Raw genomic sequence first — 21,677 nt, 5'->3', positions numbered from 1 at the left:
GATTTACCATAGGGCAGAGTGGGCACAGGCACAGGTACCACGGTCTTTGAGGGCCAAAACTGATACCTGTGTACATTTGCGTGACCAAATTAATCTTATATTTGACCATTTTAGCTTTTTGCATAAATTAGTTCCAATTTTAACAATAGGCCCTATTTGATCATTCAAGCTTCAATATGGACAAATTTTTTGCGTGGTTCACACGCATTTGTACTATCATAATAGCCACATATCCAAATTATGCTGATGTGCCTATGAACCTCCAAATAAATCCTCTATTTCATTTATCCCCTGTAAAATCAGATAAACACCCTGATTTGGGACAAATCTAAATTAAGTATAAAATGAAAATTTCCTTGTGCTTTGTATTTCATGCGCAATTGTCCCACCGGTTATCCCGGGAATGTTTCAAACATTTGCCTCCCTCAATGACATGTGACCCAGATACCACACCACTGGAAACAACACTATTAAGTATGTTTGTTATACAATAATGGGGGGGGTCAAAAAGTTTTGTCTGTCAAAGAGGGGGTCAAAAAGTTTTGAGCGAAAAAGTTGAGGTAGACCAGCCCCCTACCAAAGTATTAATGAACACTCCCTTATTTCTTTGGAAAAATATATAAAAATTAAATCTATTTAGTTTACTACAGATACGTCACATCATTTACAAAATATGATGAATGTCTAATTTACACAACTCGATTTTAAATTGGCATTTCTTCAAACCCGATTTTCTCGAAAAGTTGTTTATTCGCGGTGCCCCACTATACGCCACTAGGCCTAGGGCCTATATGGAATACAGCCGACGAACTTTGGCTAAATTGCATGATTTCATCATGATTTTCCGCTATCAGGCTTGTAAACAGCGTTCTTTTTTAATTTTTTTTTATGGTAAATGAAATATATTATCTCTCAATTTCTCCTAATTCGCAGCAAAGACTTTTAAATATTTGGGAATAAATAATTTTCCCCTTTTCTTTCTTTTCTTTCTTTCTTTCTTTCTTTCTTTCTTTCTTTCTTTCTTTCTTTCTTTCTTTCTTTCTTTCTTTCTTTCTTTCTTTCTTTCTTTCTTTCTTTCTTTCTTACTGACTGACTGACTGACTGACTGACTGACTGACCATACCAAGTTATCTTTTTTGTTTGAATAGAGGTTATCCACTTTACTCATGCGTGACTTCTAACAAAAGGCGCTGGTTCCCGTAGTATTCCTCATTCAAACTAATTCAATGCACGACCTCGGAGTTACCTGCATGACTTTGGCGGGCTATTTTGAAATAGTCATGGTTGCACATGCAGGTGACTTCTTTTGAAAGTCCTAAAGTATAGGAGTCGCTGGTAGGATATGCAGCTTATCATGCTTATAGAACACGGATAACCTCTATTAGTTTTAACAAACAGATACAGTGACTGAAAAGATCACAATGTGAAAATCTAATAGCCCCTCTCTATGGCAAGCCACATCGTTCATAAATGCGAGTTTTGCCCGCTATACTGGTCGAGGAGCCCGCTATACTGGTCGAGCAGCACGCTATACTGGTCGAGGAGCACGCTATGCTGGTCGAGGAGCACGCTATACTGGTCGAGCAGCACGCTATACTGGTCGAGAAGCACGCTATACTGGTCGAGTTTCACCACGCCGAACGGCGAGTTTCACCACGCCGAACGGCGAGTTTTCACCACGCCGAACGGCGAGTGTTCACCACGCCGAACGGCGAGTTTTTTGACGTCGATCTAAAATACTTATAGTTCACGAAAAAATACTACATGTAGGATTATAATAATGTTTAATCACAATTTTGGTAAACTTGTCTGCAATATTGTAACAGGAACACGAACACTTTCCTGATTGTAACAACTGTTTTTGGCGCCAAAGTTGGACTCCATAGCTTACTGAAAATTGGTCGCTCTATACCGGTACGTAAACGGAAAATCAAATCATACACAACCAGAAATGTCTTAAATTCAATGTTAGTTGCAAATTCAATCAGTCAGGTTATTTATTAATGTTATTTATTGAAGATCGGGTTAAGTGTCAACCGGTATTCTCTGAAATTTGTTCATTTTTTCGTGCGCACTCTTTTGCCCTTTAAACACCCCCCCCCCCCCCGGGTATTCACATGTATACGAGGATGTGCCGCCCATGGTTTTAGTCTCAATGGGTTTTAGTCTCATACATTTTCTTATTTTATTTCCCCGGATAGTACTGCAGCATTACAAGGAAAGCCGCATTCAAAGACCACAAACAAATGTTTGGTTGTAGGCTACTTGTAGGGCCTACTCCACCGACCGATCCTAATGTGCAGGGCCGACCCATAATAGGCCTATATGTAGGCCTATTACGCCTATGTTTTTTAATTCAATAATTAAGAGTCTATTTTTCTTTTCCAAAAAGAAAAATCCAGTTTTCCCAAAAAATTGTTTTCCTTCAATAATTCAAAGCACATTCCTGACAAGCACTTTTTATTGTGTAATAAACATTTAGACCATATCAGAGAGGATGAAAAATCATAAAAAAGTGAAATGTATTATGATGATATTATGTTATATAGGCCTAAACCAAAATAAAGAAATACTTAAAGGGCCACATAAATAAAAATCACGAGCTATCTGGTCAAGAATGATAAGAGGAATACCGGTAACTAGAAAAGAGCGGGAACATTTTTTACGTTAATTTATATAAAGGCCTAATACAAAAAAGAAAAGAGATCAGAACCTTTAAAATAAAACACAGCACAATTTTCCTTTAATTTCATTTATGATATTTCCAATTTATTTTCCATTTTACACATTAAACAGAACTTCAGTCACATTTTCAAAGGGCAACACCTGGGCCTGTCATTTTTCATAGAGCGACCAATTTTCAGTAAGCTAGTGAGTCCAACTTTGGAGCCAAAAACAGTGGGTTGTAAAAGCCTTCATTATTGCAAAATTGTTTTTAAACATTATTATAATCCTACATGTAGTATTTTTTCGTGAACTATAAGTATTTTAGATCGACGTCAGAAAAACTCGCCGTTCTGCGTGGTGAAAACTCGCCGTTCGGCGTGGTGAAACTCGACCAGTATAGCGTGCTTCTCGACCAGTATAGCGTGCTGCTCGACCAGTATAGCGTGCTCCTCGACCAGTATAGCGTGCTGCTCGACCAGTATAGCGTGCTGCTCGACCAGTATAGCGGGCTCCTCGACCAGTATAGCGGGCAAAACTCGCATTTATGAACGATGTGGCTTGCCATACCTCTCCCTCCCACACAACACAAACACACCAATCATCAACTTACGGTACCTGCACATGAGGGTGCATGTACACTGTACGCAACTCACGTAAAATTTAATGAGCATACCTGTTGACCTGACCTGACCCAGCTCAGTCACATGATATTTTGAGAAACAGCTGAGATTTACCAGGTAGACAGAAACTGAGCTGCGGAAGGGAAGTATGTTTATGTTTTACATTATGTTTTTACACTACATCTCATAGTTTATATTCCTTTCCCCAGTTTTGCACACAATGGTTGACGGTCAGTGTGACGATAAGCACACAAAACTAGAGCTGTTTTTTACTAGATACTTTTTTTTATTAGTTAAGCTTACACCCGTACACACGTCACATATTAAATGATTAGACGGTAGAAAAAGGTGAATTCAAATTTGCCATCAAGCTGCATCATTTTACATATCAAATTAAAGCCCTTGAGTAAAGAAAGCCAAAACTGAAAACCTTTTTGTCATAGCACTTTCCGTAGTCCGAGGTGCTCTGACGATAACACTCCGATCGCCAGGCAATCTACGTTATTAGTAGGCCAGTGGGACAACGAAAACGCTACGTGAACGAGCTACACTTTCCGTAGCAAAGTTACATCTTGTCAAGGATTGATTTTCATCAAAAAGATTCAGCTATTCTAACAAAACAGCATTTCGGTGATGTTTTTAGATAGTACTAGTAGATCTAAAGCTGAATTTATACTCGATCGCTTTTGCAGAAAAGCGATTCTCACACATGCTCATAATGTTTACTTAATTTAGGTAACCTAGGCAAACCTTAGTTAACACATTTACTAGTCAGCGAATTCGCCGAGACCGGGGCCCCAACACAATGCATATTTACATAGAAATTTGAATTTTTTTTCGAGAATAGGTGGGTGAAGGAAACCTACATAAATATGTTTTCTATACTTCACTTGACCCAAATATATTATTTTTATGGTGATAATCAAGTCGCACATGGAATTTTAGAGGATTTTGATAGCAGTTCCATTAAAAAAGCTGCTATCGCCATGAGACTAAGATCTAGAAACACCCCGAAATGCCGCTTTTGGGGAATTTTGCTAGCTGAATCTTTTTGATGAAAGTCAATCTTTGACAAGATGTAACTTTGCTACAGAAAGTGCTATGAAAAAAAGGTTTTCAGTTTTGGCTTTGTTTACTCAAGGGCTTTAATTTGATATATAAAATGATGCAGTTTGATGGCAAATTTGAATTCACCTAGCATACCTACTTAATTACATTTCCAGAGCGTCGATCCGATCAATCGATTCAAATCGCGGAGGCAAAAACGATGTCGCTTTTGCAAGTTGAAGAAATTCCAGCGATCCCAACTTCCCAGCGATATCGCTCAAGACATGTGAATGCGTCAACCAATCATATACAACCAACTGGATCTATTATTTTGCTAATTGATTTACCTTTCTCGATTATTAACTTTTGGTGATGAATTAATTCAAAGCAATAATTATTGACAGCAACTGATGTTTTAAAAACGTATTTTGTGGCATTTAGAATATTTAATTGTTGTCTGCAATCGCTATCGCTGTGATAAGTATAAATGCAAAAGCGACGAGCAATGCATCGCAAAATTCGGCGAAATTTTTTTACGACCCCCCTATCTTGGGTTGAAAATTTTTATGACCCCCCTTCCACCTTCCACAAATTATTCATTGCTGGAACTAAGGCGCGGAGCGCGCCAAAACTCAAGAAAGTGCGTGGAGCGCGTAAAAATTTTGCATAGATTGTACTCACATTTCGATTGTGAAGTTAAAGAACGCGCGCGCAGTGTGCGAAAATTTTGATAATTTGATAATTGATAATAATTTTTAATAATTCTATAACCCCCTTATTTTGGGTGTTAACAAAATTATAACCCCCCTATTTTGGGTCTGAAAATTCTATGACCTCCCCCTGTATTTTTGGGATCCCCCCCCTTTCGAAGAAAATGCCAGCCCCTTATTTAGATTTTTTAGATCACCGTGACTGCCCACCTAGACTTCTCCGTAGTCCACTTGCCCATTTTGCATACTCTGGCTATTACATTTAAGCATAAAACTCTGTTTTATATTGATTTGTGTGCAACTGATAGATTTTCACATCTGTATAGTTCTGATCTTTTCAGTCACCGCACTCCCTCTGTTTGTTAACTTCCCAAGTGGACTACTGACTTTGCCTTCGGTTAAGATTTTTAACACAGGACTCTATGGAGAGTTAGGCCAATTTCTGGCCTAACTAAAATTGGCCATGATGTAATGCATCTTTAAATGGATCTGCCTTGTGATTGGTCGCATATATCTCGCTATGGTTTAAATCTTCCGGGCCCGCGCCATTACCATTAACTACACCGTACACAACTATCTGTGGTATTTGCGGCGCTTTTGTGTTGACGCGAAAGTTAATCTCTCATCAAACATCTATTCTAGCGCGTCTTGTACTATACCATGCTTAGTAATTGTGGTTAATGGACTGATAAACAAGTATGCTTGACAGTGTGTTTTTAGAGAGCAAAGTCCCGGGGTAAAGTTCTGCTTAAAATTCAAAATACCATAGTCGGATTTTTTGGGTTCGCTATCAATAAACTGGTCGATTCCAAAATCATAATTGTTCAGTATTAAAGTGAGCCATTATAATTATGCAAGATAATGTTGCATTCAATTACTTTTATTGTCACTAATCATCTGATATTTTAAACTCTTTATGACCATTTTACTATTGAATATTTTAATAAACATCAGTATAATTTTGAGTTCAACGAAATGGGTTCATCATGACTAATAATAACATATTTTTAATAAAATTCGACTATGGCATAGTCTACTGCCCACCCCACTTTCAAAATTGTTCCACCGCCGCTGTGATCTGGTCCATTGGAGGCCAAAGGTCAAAGGAGGCATTTTTGAAAATTGATTTCCTATACAAATGTTTGGCTGTCATAATACTGAAAACTGGTACCAAAGGTCCAGCATGCTTAGTTGTACTATTTGTAGCTCGTTCATGTAGTGGTTCCGTTGCCCCACTGGCTCATTCACGTAACGGTTCCATTGCCCCGCTGGCCTACTACACTATTACTACGGTACTATTAAAAACATAGATTGCATGGCCGATTGGAGTGTTTTCGTCAGAGCACCTCAGACTAACTTACTTGGTTCTATTAAAGTTACCTATTTTCTTACATATAATTATCATAACTTGTTTTTTACTCCATATTTTTTCCTTATCTCAATTTCAAATTTGCTGCCACGCTTTTGGCCTCCATGGACAAGATTGTGTCACATTTATACAGATTCATACACAGGTGGTATGCGCCGTGCATTCTCTAAATTCAGTAGATTTCCATCGTCAACCGTGTAATTGAATGGGATTATTTTGAAATTTTAAAACGCTTGAAATATCACAAACTTTCTTTCTTTCTTACTGACTGACTGACTGACTGACTGACTGACTGACCATACCAAGTTATCTTTTTTGTTTGAATAGAGGTTATCCACTTTACTCATGCGTGACTTCTAACAAAAGGCGCTGGTTCCCGTAGTATTCCTCATTCAAACTAATTCAATGCACGACCTCGGAGTTACCTGCATGACTTTGGCGGGCTATTTTGAAATAGTCATGGTTGCACATGCAGGTGACTTCTTTTGAAAGTCCTAAAGTATAGGAGTCGCTGGTAGGATATGCAGCTTATAGAACACGGATAACCTCTATTAGTTTTAACAAACAGATACAGTGACTGAAAAGATCACAATGTGAAAATCTAATAGCCCCTCTCCCTCCCACACAACACAAACACACCAATCATCAACTTACGGTACCTGCATGTAGTGGTTCCGTTGCCCCACTGGCTCATTCACGTAACGGTTCCATTGCCCCGCTGGCCTACTACACTATTACTACGGTACTATTAAAAACATAGATTGCATGGCCGATTGGAGTGTTTTCGTCAGAGCACCTCAGACTAACTTACTTGGTTCTATTAAAGTTATCTATTTTCTTACATATAATTATCATAACTTGTTTTTTACTCCATATTTTTTCCTTATCTCAATTTCAAATTTGCTGCCACGCTTTTGGCCTCCATGGACAAGATTGTGTCACATTTATACAGATTCATACACAGGTGGTATGCGCCGTGCATTCTCTAAATTCAGTAGATTTCCATCGTCAACCGTGTAATTGAATGGGATTATTTTGAAATTTTAAAACGCTTGAAATATCACAAACAAATAGGCCTGTATGTTAATAAATAATATAAATACAAGCTAAAACCATTGGGGTTCGATAATGAACCCCACAAAACTAACCGAGTATATCGAAAATGCCATAGGGCCGGGTGGTTTCACAAGTTGTCGGCTCTATCATGCCACTCGCCGCCTGATCATACATGCAGACAATTTTGCAGGACATCTTGCTATTGTTAGCCTTGATTCAAGGCGTAAGTGCTTCTAGGATAGTGGTATCTACGTACATATTACTTTGAGATCTTTGTCATTAATTTGTTCGAGCATATTCTCTAACGCAAACATTTAGCTTTTAACAAAAAGTTTTATTCACCACGAAACTCGCATCCAGTGCCAGTGACTGAAAAAGTCGAAAAGAAACCACCATTTTTAAAAGCAAGCAGCCTACAAGTATTCAAGTCTCAACTACAACAACAATAAGCAGACCCCCCCCCAGCTTGGCTTCTATACTCTCTCAGTCCAGCCAATATATGAATTGATGTTGATGTTGACTACCAATTCACTGGCCCACATTTACAGGGCTGTGCAATAATTATGAGCCCCCGGAGGGGTATAATTTCCAAATGCCCCCCCATTTTACCCTCCCCAGGGCTCATAATTATTGCAGTCTCTAAATGGGCATTTAATTTTAATACATGTACAATAAATATCCTACCATATTCAACCTAATAGTAATAAATGCTCTTCCCTATTGACTCCCATTCTATTTCTAATTAGCACTGTTTATGCTATATAAAAGTGTATAACATGTATGTATCCCGGGTATGTATACAGCTGTACTACTATTAGTTCCGTATCTTTTATTTCTTTCAGGCAGCCTGTGTGAGACTTCAGATTGGAAAAACAGCTTATTACTTCCAGTGAATATGGTGAAAGGAGCATGAAAGGTGACTTATATAAACAATAGAAAAATCACACAAATTGCAAGATGAATATTCCTAACCCTGTGCCAATAACTTGTACTGAAGATGACGATGATGCAACAAGCACATTGATAAGATCACTGCCAGGTATGGATGACGTCACTGAAGAATATGATGTTTTGTCACACAGTGAGGTCCCTAGAAATCGAGCACATAGCCGGGAAGAAGAACTCATGCATGCTTCATTTATGAGCTCCATGAACAGCACAGTGAGAATAGAAATCAATGATGAGGACAGGGGAAGTTTGAATGCATTTGCTGCATCCGCCATCTTGAGAAAGTGTAAGCAGCAAGTGTTTCGACCGTACTCCTATTTGCTTCTTTTTATCGGCTGGCGTCCGTTTGGTAGGGAACGATTTAACTACCATTGGGGGTGGAAGATTCTTAATCTCGTTTACCCTCTGTTTATTATGTCATTATTGTTTTATACTTACACTTACGAACTGTTAGCATGCCAGGGGAAGTTAGATATTGATGGTAATGACCATGATTGGGATGACATCACAACTGGAATGCCAACTCATGTCGGTCATAGAGTTGCACCTTCTCAAGATATACCAATATCACCAACTGCTGAGGCTCTCACCACTGAAGCTACAAAACACAATGGAATGTTTTTCAATTGCAATCATATCTTTACATCCTACATCATTCCTGATGTCCTCCACTTCGTGGCATTTTGTCTTGGTTTTTGGTATTTCCGCATCCAAGACAATGAGCAGATGTATGCCTTAATAGAACAAGTGTTTTTATTGATTACGCCTCTCCCACGTGGGATGCAAACTCAAACAGACATGATTAAATCCATGCGACGAATCCTGCTGCTTGGAGCGCTGTGGATCTTAGCAACTCTTGCCATACAGGGCATTTTTCTGGGTGCATTTGGGTTCGAAGATTTTTCTGTTCAAGCGCCCAAGTTACCTTATGCATGGAATATATTTCTACTGTGTGTAGATGTGGTTGGATCGTTAATAGTTAATTCTATTAACACAGCAGTAGTAGTGAACTATGCAGTTCAATGCGAGACTATCATAATATACGCTGAATCTATCAAAGATCAACTGTTGGAGAAATCGTCCCGCTTACAGAACATCATGCATGATTTATACCGAGTCTGGCAGGCTATCCTGCGTCTGAATGGAGCCATGAGCAACATGACGTCACTTGCGCATTTTACTTTGCAGAACGATTTGTCATCGGATTATGTCTGTTATTTTTGAATAAACATCATCTTGCTTTGATATGGGCTTATCGCTCTGTGTTTCCCATGATGTGGCTTGTCATTCTTTGCTTTCCCATCCTGCAAGCCTTATGGGTCAACGGCACTCTAGAGGAACTTAGAGAATACAGTATGGAAGTCAGAGTGTTTGGATATCAGAACAGCTCTGTTGAAGAGATAGACTCTTTCCAGCAGTTTATTGCTAATGGCAAGATTAATGTCAAGCTGATGTGTATACCAGTGAAGAGGTCATTTGTCTATGGTAGCCTCATATTGACTGTGTTTATACTGATTATCCTAATGCAAACTGGTGTACTTACTGGAAAGTCAACTTTCTTTTGAGGAAAGATACAGTGCTTTTATATTCGCCCTTTGCACGGATCCGCCATCTTGCTGCCAAAACGAGGTTCTCCCTGCAAACGCATGTGCAAAATGTGCATTTTTGTTTCTCGTGCTTTTCTACCAAAACGCCAGCAAAGCGTATGCCGTAATTAAAGCATACACTTGACAGGCGTATGCACACACAACACACACTTTGGGGGTAGAACCTTGTTTTAAGATGACCATGTGATCGGTGAATAGGCTTACCAGGGATGGTCTTGTCCAGCTGTCTTTATAATGGGCTATTCCAGTTGAAATCCATACACCCCTATGGAAGGCACTTACCTCCATGCAGGGAATGTGATTGCCTGAATGATGGGTGACTCCATTTGAAATTTGCACTACCTGTGTGAGAGATTAAGGTTGTGTCTTCCATAGGGAGTGTCTGAATTTTGACTGGATTTGCTGTACAGCGTACAGATGTACATGTATGTACTAAGTATTTACATCCTGAAATATTGAAAATTCATTTACTGAGAGTATTTAACAGGGGTGTACTTTAAATTTGTTTTTTCACTTAGCCAATTCTGTTGGTCTTAAAACCAATAAAACTAATACCAGCCTGATACTTATGAAGAACGGCAAAATGTATTACTCAACATCAGTCATGCTTGTAATTTTACAATTTTAGCAGCCTAACAGCGAAGTTACCAGCTGTTGGCTAACAAGCTCTGCCTGGCTTCCAATAGACTCCCTGTTTGTTAACTTCTCGTGAAATAATTGATCTAACATGACATTCCCCTGGGCAATGAATGAACTACCTGCTTATTGTCTTGGTTACCTGTACAAGAACTCAGGGAGTTGATCCTGGCTCTGATGTTTTTTTGTCTCACCCAGTGAACATTTTCTGATTATATTTTACCAAAGGTGACCATGTTTGTTTATTCTAAAATTAGCAGAATTTCATTGTTTTTCTTCACTTTGGCAATTTTAAGACTACCAGTACCTTTTGATGTGCTAAGTTTTACATTTCGGCCTTGTTTCCAGGGGGTCCAACTTGTGACAGGGATGTGTGGACAGCTGTTGGAAACTAGGGGGTCCTTTAATGAGAGATTTGACAACAAAAACATGGTCATTTGGTGAGATATTTTAAAACTAAAAAGGGGTATTCAAAATGCAAAAGGGTCCTAAATGCATAGAAATAAGCACTAAGAACTACATGTGTACATGTAGCTTCCTGCATTCCAAACATGAAAAATAATGAATATTGTAAACAAATGAAATTGCTTTTCACTTTTATTTTTCTATCAAATAACTGTACAATTTCCTGATTTTATGAGCAGTGTAGATGTACAAGATTGTCCTATGTACTTACAATCCTTATTAGAAAGGCACTTACTACAATGTACATTTAAATCTTGATGTTTGTAATTTTTTTTTCATAATTAAATTTTTGTACATAATTTGACCTGCTCCCACGAAATGAGTGTTAAGTTGCAAGTTGTTAGTTTTGAGACCTCCTTGCTGCTGAATTGATGGTCTTTGTTTGACCCACATCTGTACAAGCCAGGGGCATTGTGCCCCATTAATTCACAAGACATCTTTACCGATTTGAACAGGTGTACGTCAAATAAAAAGAACACCAACTCAGCAGCTAGGAGGTCTCAAACTACCAACTTGCTTGCAACTTATCACTCATTTCATGGGAGCAGATCACATATGCCGTATACACCGTAACATACATAAAAACTTCAGAAACATGTTTAAGGGATCTAGAATGAGCGTTTCGACAGTATTTTTTGTGGGACATGAGAGCACCTCAGACGTATCGAATTGCATTCTGAATACGAAGCATGTCTTTCTGATATCAAATAATTCTCATTTTTTGAAATTCACGATATAATACAAATTTTATGACAAATTATTAAAATTTGATATTTTGCAAATTTTTGATATATAACAGTCCTCGAAATAAATTTTATAAATCTAATGATATATTTTAAAGTGTATGTAGCTGGGAGGAAAAGCCGACGATCAATTGAAAATTTTGACCTTTTATATTGAAGATATGGATTTTTTTCCCAAAAGACCTTTTTTTTTTTTGGTGTTTTGGGAAAAAAATCCATATCTTCAATAATGAAAGGTCAAAATTTTCAATTGATCGTCGGTTTCATCCCACCTACATACACTTTAAGTATAAATCATCAGATTTATAAAGTTTACTTCAAGTACGGTTAAATATAAAAATATCAATTTTTAATGATTGCCATAAAATGTGTATTACATTGCGAATTTCAAAAATCAAAATTATTTGATATCAGAAGGACATTCTTCGATTCAGAATGCAATTCGATATGTCTGATGTGCTCTAATGTCCCACAATAAATACTGTCCAAACGCTCATACCCCTTCCTTAATGAGCCACATTGCAAATATACGCTGGCATCCATGTACATGAACACATTTTTAGTATGTGGTTCATGCTGGTTTTGTTTGAAATAGAATTCAAAATCAACCAAAACTTTCATATTTTCCAAATGTATGCTTTTACACAACACAAATGTCATACCTATGATAATAGTAATCACTGTGAGTGATGCTTATTACATGTAAATATCACGCTTATCATTATTTTGTAATACAAACAAAACAAACGTTTGATGAGACTGAGTATATTATCATTTATATCATGAATACAAATAAATATATTATCAAGTATTGTGAAAGTGGACATATTTGTGCGGTTAATTACATTTACATGTATGTTTCATACTGTAAATTCACAATTTGAAGCTTCCTTACATTGCCCGAAAAGGAATATATTCACAGTAGGTGCTGAGTATGACAATACATGTAAATGTGGCACAGAAAGGTCCACTTCTAATTAGTATTTTTTATTTTGATAATTTCTACTGAAACATTATGAACTATTTTGCCAACTGCTCGCCTAATATATCAATCACTCAAAAAGCATGTAACCTACATTTTCTCATTCCAAGAGGTATATTACTAACAGTACTATTGTTTTTGTATCGTTTTTGTATCATAATTTACAAAATAAAAATATTCTATGTACATTTTACATTTACAACTAATAACTTATATATTTATATTTAAGTTTATTTAACTGCAATAGTACAAGGAAGTATTAACAATTTAAGTGGTGATATTCTGCGTATAAAATAAACTGCTTAAAACACTGTAGAAGCAACTCAATAACTTGTTATCTTGTCTACCTTGAATGTCCCCTGATTTGCCCAGACCTATACAACAACAGAACCTATTGTTTACTAATTCAGTTTAAATGAGCTTTCAACAACAAATATATGCAGAAAAGCAATTTTCACGCATGCTCAGTGTTTACTTATGGTTTCAGAGCATCAAGCTGATCAATCGATACCATTTGCTGAGGCAAAAACGACATCGCTTTTGCAAGTTGAAGAATCTCAACTTTTGAGAAATGCATCAACCAATCATTTACAACCAACCAGATCTGTTATTTTGCTAATTAATTTACCTTTCTTGATTATTAAGTTTCGTTGATGAATTAATTCAAAGCAATAATTATTGACAGCAATGTATGTTCTAAAAATGTATTTTGTGGCATTTAGAATATTTTAAATTGTCGTCTGCAATCGCTATCGCTGTGATAAGTATAAATGCAAAAGCAACAAGCGATGCATCGCAAAATTCAGAGATTGCCAATCGCTTTCCAAAAGTGGTGCATCGCAATCACTCGGGATCGAGTATAAATTCAACTTTAGTCAAACAACACCATATATATCATATGCATACATTAAACTGAAACTGAAAGCATTGCCAAGCTTTCAAAACGTCTGCATTGAATTGGTTTCAAGAACCTAGCATAACTTGAGTATTATAAAGTCTACTATTGAAATGGTTCAGCCTGGTTGGTTTATTAACTAGGTAGGAATGGTTTCTTACATAAATGATAACATAACATAACAGAAAACTTTTGGTACGCTGTTCCTTATGACAAGATCGTGACGGAGCCAGGAGCCAGGAGCAAATTGCCCCCCTCGCATTTTTCAGGGATAAAATCGGGACAGTAATGTGTCATTAAAAGGGGATGAAAAATTGACAAATGTGGACAAAAATTTGGCTTTGCCACCACCAAACTTAAAGGGTGGCTATGCTGGTGATGATAATGATACAATGAAAACCATCAAAATGATTACATACAAAGAAATTTAATTATTCATTTGCGTGCAATTTTTCTTTCTAACTTATTTTACTTGTGCTGATATTGACATACAAATTTTTAAATGAGAACAATGAACTTTTATACTTTTTATATAAAAGTCTTGATTTCTTTTTATTCCCCTACCTTACCTCTGGAGGGGGATTTGATAAAATATATGCTTGTCCCAAAGTGGTAAAAATCTGAATTTCAATCAAGTCAATTTTTCAGTATTTTTGAAAAATCAACAAATGCATGAAACCTACACGATCCCTTCATAAATACCAATGATTGTCTTATTTCAAGTGTATGTATGTTCAAGAAATCTTCAAATGGGAGGAAAATAAAATTTTATGAATAAGCAATAATTATGATGTTGAAACATACATGCAACATTACTCTTTCCCAATGCAGAGCAAATCATACGCTTGGTGATCAATTGTAAAACTAATTACAAGGTTATGTATGGGTAAAACTAACATGGCTGTTCACAATAATGTACATGTACCATGTGTATCACACACATTTTTGGTCAAAGCCTATTTTCACAACCTTTGTACCGAATATTGCACCTTAAATAGTAATAAAGAAAGTTGTTATTTACATGATTTCTATATTCACACACATAAACAAACTTTATCCAGAATATTCCCATATCCAACAAATCCACAGAGATTTGAGCCAAAGAGTACTACCGTAACCACCCGGGTATAAGCCCACCTTCAGGTATAAGCCCACCGCCTATTTTTCAAAACATGGGAACAAGGGTGCACTCGGCTATAAGCCCAGTACTAAATTTTGGCCAAGTTCTTAAATCAAATCAATGCTTTTCTCCCCCATTTTTGAAGTGAACTCTGCCATCTAGAGGGTGGGCGTATACCCAAGTGGTTACGGTAATTTGGAATTGCACCATGCATAACACTTGGTTTGTTATGCATGGAGACCAAAGTAGTGCACCTCCGGCATTTATCTGCAAAAGCCAGCCTGAAATACAACAATAATATCCATATTTGAGCTTGAGCATTATAAAGGATTGTGCATGTAGTGCTTTGATTGCGCTGTTGTCACAATGCTTCATGTTGAATGCAACAAGCTTGCACTTTAAAATTAAAAGTTTACCAGGCATATGGCATAATAAACTGGACGTACACAATTTTGCCCTCCATTAGTGACACACAAACATGGCAGAGTCAATACTCATTGGGTCTAATCTCTTGGCACAAATCACAAAGGTATAGCGGTTCTTGGTGTATAGCAGTTAAGCATGATCATTATGGATGTGGATGCTGTAAAGAGAAGAAGCAGGCCCTACTACACTTGCTTTTGCCATATTTATATTATAAACATATTGAAGCCAAATTTGACTCATGACTCTGACCCCAGTACATCTATATTGTCTTGTGGTGAGAGAAGCCATGCACTGTTCTTTTCACGGTCTGGATCTTTTGATCCTGAAGACACATAGATGTTCTGGAGATGGAGCCATGCCAGCTGCTGCGAGATTGGAATATGTTTCCCATTCACAATTTTTGAGAAATAACTTGTTAACTCAATTTTTTGCCTAATATCAAGCAGCAGCTGCGAGTCAACCATGAAAGTCCTTATACTATCTTAGCTATTATACACACAGATATAGACATCGTTTTTTCATGACAAAAGAGATTTGATCAAAATTTAAATTACATCCACAATTTCATGAACAATATGGCACACTTTTAAAAGCACAGATACTGCAATCAAATTTAAGTATTTCTTGGCCAAACTGGAACACTGTGAACGCTAGTGGCTCCGCGATAAACACACATGCACATAGCGTGGTACAGAAGAAAGTATACACATGCCTTACATTGCATACATGCTTAGTACGCTACATGGACGCAATGCGCATGTTCCAGTTTGGCCAAGAAATACTTAATTTGATTATAGGATATAAACAAAAGTTATGTCTTGAATGTATAACATAAATACATGCATGCAAATTATATATACCAAAATCTAACAGAGATATCATATATATACAAAACATACAATTTCATGAACAATCAATATGGCACACTATAAAAAGCACAAATACTATGATACAAATCAAGGTGATGAATAAAAGGTATTTACATGAATGTACAATATCATATATACATAACATACATATTTAGGATATAAAAAATAATGTCAGATATAATATTTCTACAGTAGTTACCAGATTCATTTCACCGTCTCTTTATCCATCCATTTCTTACCCCACCAAACAATGATACATAAGTCATTAAAGTTACAAGCTCAAAAAATGCATTTTTCAAATTCTTCATTCAGGATGATAGTCACATTTGGTTTCTACTTTAACTTTTGAACTTTAACTCCTAATACAAATCTTCATCACATGTATATATTTCAATCACTTGATACTGCATTAGATGCATCATTTGACAGTACCACAGGACTGTGCAAGAAATATCACTCACTTTGGAAATATTCTGGCCTACGAAGTGTGGACTACTCCAGTTGAAATCAAACACTCCCAACAGAAGACACAACCTTAATCGTGCAAACAGGGGGTGTAGATTTCAAATGGAGTAACCCACCCATTCAGGTAACCCCATTTTAAATTCACACTCCCTGTGTGGGAGATTAAGGTCATGTCTTTGATAGGGGTGCATGGATTTCAACCACAACAGCCCAATACAAAACATTTTTAGCCCTAAAATATCACTGGTTGATAAGAAAAATATGCGCTTTCAACCAACTCAAAATTTGTTAAGTACGGATGTCATAATGAGGCAGTCAATTGATCATCCTCCTAAAATATAATATTCAAAGCATACTTTGCTAAGTAAATGCATTATTTTGAAGCAAAATGCAAGTATCTAAGTTCATTCACTTCCTACAAAAATAAAGAAAATTCATCAAGAACTTACACATGATTCTATTATCTTTAATACTTATAGTACATCAGGATTGTCCATAATGCGTGTTTCATACTTTCTGCTGCTTGCCGCTTAATGGTGTGATGCTTGGCGCTTGCACTTTTCTGCAAGCAGAGTGGCAGCGGCATCACTCTAAAAGCGTTATCGCTCTCATACTTCAGAGCTGCGCTACTCTCGAGTTGACTTGAATTAAATTTCAACGCCCAGCTAGCGATATTCTGCTTTGGGCAAAGCAGTGACGTGATCAATATATCAATTTCAAATTGGTGCTGGTCACCGCTAGCATTTCTGGTGCAACTGTATAGTGAAGCAAAATCGTCATCAGAGTGATAGAGTGGCACATGGCAGGAAAGTATGAAACCAGCATAATATATGGGATATTTGTTGAGAATCCATGCTAGCAATCAATGCATTGATATTAAACAGGCCTAGACATACCTACACTGTATTTAGTATGTGTGGGACATGATCAATTGCCAAATGGGGCGGTTAAGGATAATTTATGACTTATTTGAATACAGTATTGCCCATTTAACAGCTACAATACACTTGACATTCTATCAAAACTGTGTTTAAGTTCTTGAGATATGAACACTGGTGTTATACAAAAGAAGTTCAACACCACAGCCATACCTCATAATCAATTTTAGTTGCTAGTCTGAATTCCAGACAAACATACACACATAATCAGAGACAGACTTAGGTTTCGGTTTTCTACTGCCCCTCCGGGCCAGTGAAATCACAAATCTAGTGGCCCTGGAATAAATATACTGGCCCAGCTTTTTCAATATGTTCATCTGCAAAAAAAACCCCAACTTTTTTGTGCTTTTGGGGAAAAATCTATATCAATTTTTAATCATTTGTCATCATACAATGTGTATCATATCGCAAATATCAAAAAATTATTTGATATTCCTTGTTTTCAAAATGGAATTTGATATGTCTGATGTGCTCTCAGGTCCCACAAAAAATATGTGGAAACATCACTATCCGAGCCCTTAAAGTCAAACAAACCTTAACATTTTAATTTGTTCAAATTTGTTTAAAAGTTCAGTCAGTATAGTCCTGCCTTTTTTAGTTCCAAAAGTTTCAAACTAGGCGGTATTTGCGGTATCACTATCATCATCAGATATAATTATGTAGCGCATGGAAGAGCTATAAGTAGTATAGGCCTACTATTATCGTAAAAAGCGGCCGTATATTTCCAACTTGCTAGCAATGCAAAAATAAGAATATAAATATTATACAAAAAAAATCATTGAATAATATAAATTTCAAGTGACAGACAGAGCAGAAAACTGTAAATATGACCCCCTGGGGGGGGCGGGCACTCCAACTTTGGAGGTGACGCGTATGTAGGGCTGTTAAGACCCCCTTTTCAGCATCGCTGTCACCCAAAGACCCCATATTTTTTTACTTAACACATGCTCTGTCACCTGAAGACCCCTTATTTTTCCATTTGATCTGTCACCCAAAGACCATTACAAGTTCAATTTGAACAGCAACTTTCATTTATCACTTATTTTGTTACTTATTTTGAAAAAACAAAAAAATTTGAAGCCATTAAAAAATATTAATGCGACTTTCGAGGTTTCTGTAGCGCTGTTTTGGTTCTCACCCAAAGATTCCATTTAAAAAAAGGTCATGTTCTCACCCAATGACCCCATATTTTGTACATTTTGCTCTCACCGAATGCCCAAAATCATGCTCTCACCCATGAACCCATATTTTTTACATTTTGCTCTCACCGAATGCCCCTGGGTGCGAAAGTGCCAGCCCTACACATATATCCATTTCATATTGAAGTGCCCCCCCCCGGGATATGACCATCACTGATATCTTGTCTCGTAAGTGTTAAATCAGGCTCAAAATCTAGTGGCCCGCTGGGCCAGCATTGTTGGAAGTTTACTGGCCCGACGCAAAATCCACTGGCCCCGGGCCACCGGGCCACTGCTTAAATCCGTCCCTGCACATAATGTCCACTTTTTAACTATTCACACATCAAGATGCAGACTAATCACTAGTCATAAGGTTCACTAGTCCAAACACAAAGTTTGCTAGTGACTAGCGAACCATAGGATTAGCGAACCTTAGGACTACCCAGTAGTAGATCATCAACTTAACCCTTAACCAGTCTAAAAATATAAAATGTGCAAATAATAGTTTTACATTAAATATCAGCTGTTTCTGTTTGTTTTCCTCAAACAAGTACAAAATAAATTTCTTTGCGTAAAAAATATGTTCCATTATTAGTCAGGAAAGGCACCCAGTACTGCACAGGGGGATAATTTTGTGGAGTTAATGTTCAGAATTGGCAATTTAAAAGCACACAAAATATTTTGCCCCATAGGCTCTAAAGTGTACTGTTTAAAACTGCAAATAAAGTTAACTACAAACTGTTCATACCAGTTAATATTGTGGACAATTAATACCGCTAAAATATCCTGCCATACAGTATTATACATTGCTGTAATCAGGTGGGTACGCTGGGTCATTGTAGGTTGGACGAGCTGCTGCATTCTCATTGAATATATTAAAACCATATGGTGGTGGGTTGGGGTGAGTTGATACAGTGTAAATAGGTTGTTCATCACTTGGAATGTTAAGAGGAGGAGGTGATTTTGGTTTCTTTTTCTTCTTGCGTTTCTTCATCCTTGGAGTGTCTTCCATGTATGTGTTGCCATCCTTATCATATATTAGTCTAAAAAGAAAAGTAACAAAATAAAGATTGATGAGTTGGTTGGCAGTTTGTTGACCGCTTGGTATCAACTAGTAATGATTGTGTCATGACAGTGGGGTAGCATCATGGGGCACATGCCCCCAACCATTGAAGTGAACAATTTGAAAACAAACAAAACACATTGCAAATTGCAAAAAAAAATGGTGGTGCCCCCATGAATGGTAAATCACCTTACAACTTTGGTGATATTTGTGACATTTGTTGTATTTGCCAATGCATGATAAGGAATGTCACCAAATTTTGGTTTTGAGTTCTGAAGTGATTTACCATTCAAATAATTTGTAAAAGCAAATGTAACAGTGACTTCATTATCACACATTTCCCTCCCAATATATTAGACATTGTATGCTACAAACCTGAGAAAAAGATTAGGTAACTTGTCTACATGCCGGCTTAAGGTTGGTCTGAACCCTGGAATTATGAAAACTTTCGGACCTCATAACTGCTAAATTATTAGTCTAAAGAATATAAAAGTATACATTTTTAGAATGGAAATGACTTGATGAATTCATCTGTGAGGTCCAATTTGGGCCAAAATGCTCATTTTTGGAGAAAATCCCAAAAAACAGGTTTTTTGGCCCAAATTTTTTCGTGCAACATAACAAAAAAATTGTTTGGCCAAAAAATTTTTTGTATTAATTTTTAAAAACTAGATAAAAATATCTAGGGACAGTTTTTTTATTTTTTTGAATTTTGACCTACTTTGAGAAATTTGCACCAAAAATGGTCAAAAAATGCAAAATTTTCAAAAAAATCATAAAAAAGCCTGATTTTCAGCCCAAATTTCAAATATTTTTGGTGAAGTTGGTCAAAATTCAAAAAATGAAAAAATGGTCCCTAGATATTTTTATCTAGTTTTTTTTTAGGCCAAACAATTTTTTGTTACGTTGCATAAAAAAAAAAAAAATTTGGGCCAAAAACCTGTTTTTTGGATTTTCTCCAAAATGAGCATTTTGGCCCAAATTGGACCTCACAGATGAATTCATCAAGTCATTTCCATTCTAAAATGTATACTTTTATATTCTTTAGACTAATAATTTAGCAGTTATGAGGCCCGAAAGTTTTCATAATTCCAGGGTTCAGACCAACCTTAAAGGGATATACAGCCATTTTGCCAGTTGGGTTAATACAAGAACGCAATATCAGTAATAGCTGCCCTTTATGCATTTAACAATTTCATTTGTCTATTACACATCTAAAACATGGTACCTGGCAGCTATTGCAGATGGAGCCTTCTGGTACCTCTTGATACTAACTGAATTCAGATACTTCTGTGTAGATATAGCCCTGGTTCTAAACTATGAAAGTGCTTATTTCTACACAGAAGTGATCAAGTTTTTTCACTGCAACAACATCAAACATGTTCTCTTCTAGAATGCCCGGTTAATTGCAAGTTTTACTCAAATGCCAACACACTTTCTTTGTGGTTTTAATTCTGAACAAGTGTAGCAGGGTGTGAAAAATGTCTGTATTACGGGTATATCAATACAGGTTTTTTAAAAATATTTTTTCTTCATAATTTTCTTTCTTTTAACTTTTAACACCTCATCTTTTTAAATCTATAATGCTCATACCACTGGTAAAAATCTTGTTATATTCAAGCAAACAAAAATATATCCTATTATGTTATGTTATAGTCAGTCCCAATCACATTCAAAACTTTCCACATCAATTATTAGTATTGGCTCACACATGACAGTAGCAAGTGAAATGTATAAATTAAAACTTTCTATGTTGGTTATAGTTTTCGGCAAGGTCCTTCATCAGCATAAACATGAAAGTGAGGTTCTGATTGGCTAATTGAATCATGTCAATATCACATCAGCACCTTGTTCACCTATCAAGCTGTGTAGC

General features: G+C 36.7%; 2 protein-coding genes across 3 annotated transcripts in view; one reads left to right on the top strand and one right to left on the bottom strand.

Annotated features, from left to right (window-relative positions):
- Window positions 1–8,317: 8,317 nt before the first annotated feature.
- LOC140161291 (uncharacterized) lies at window positions 8,318–11,894 on the top strand. The gene is given in 2 exon segments (XM_072184766.1): window positions 8,318–9,585; window positions 9,588–11,894. Coding segments are annotated over 2 exon segments (1,554 nt in total). The 5' UTR covers window positions 8,318–8,426; the 3' UTR covers window positions 9,983–11,894.
- A 7,492-nt stretch (window positions 11,895–19,386) lies between these two features.
- The window catches only part of LOC140161290 (anoctamin-4-like), a 37,981-nt gene continuing 35,690 nt past the window's right edge, over window positions 19,387–21,677 (bottom strand). The window contains exon 21 of one of the 2 annotated variants that reach the window (XM_072184764.1): window positions 19,387–19,784. In XM_072184764.1, the coding sequence (XP_072040865.1) occupies window positions 19,541–19,784 (244 nt within the window). In that variant the 3' untranslated portion in view covers window positions 19,387–19,540. The remainder of the gene's footprint in view (window positions 19,785–21,677) is intronic. The other variant, XM_072184765.1, reaches the window with a different exon arrangement.

This window comes from Amphiura filiformis, chromosome 9 (genome assembly GCF_039555335.1).
Source record: "Amphiura filiformis chromosome 9, Afil_fr2py, whole genome shotgun sequence".
Classification (NCBI taxonomy): domain Eukaryota; kingdom Metazoa; phylum Echinodermata; class Ophiuroidea; order Amphilepidida; family Amphiuridae; genus Amphiura; species Amphiura filiformis.
This window is presented reverse-complemented; position numbering and strand designations above follow the sequence as displayed.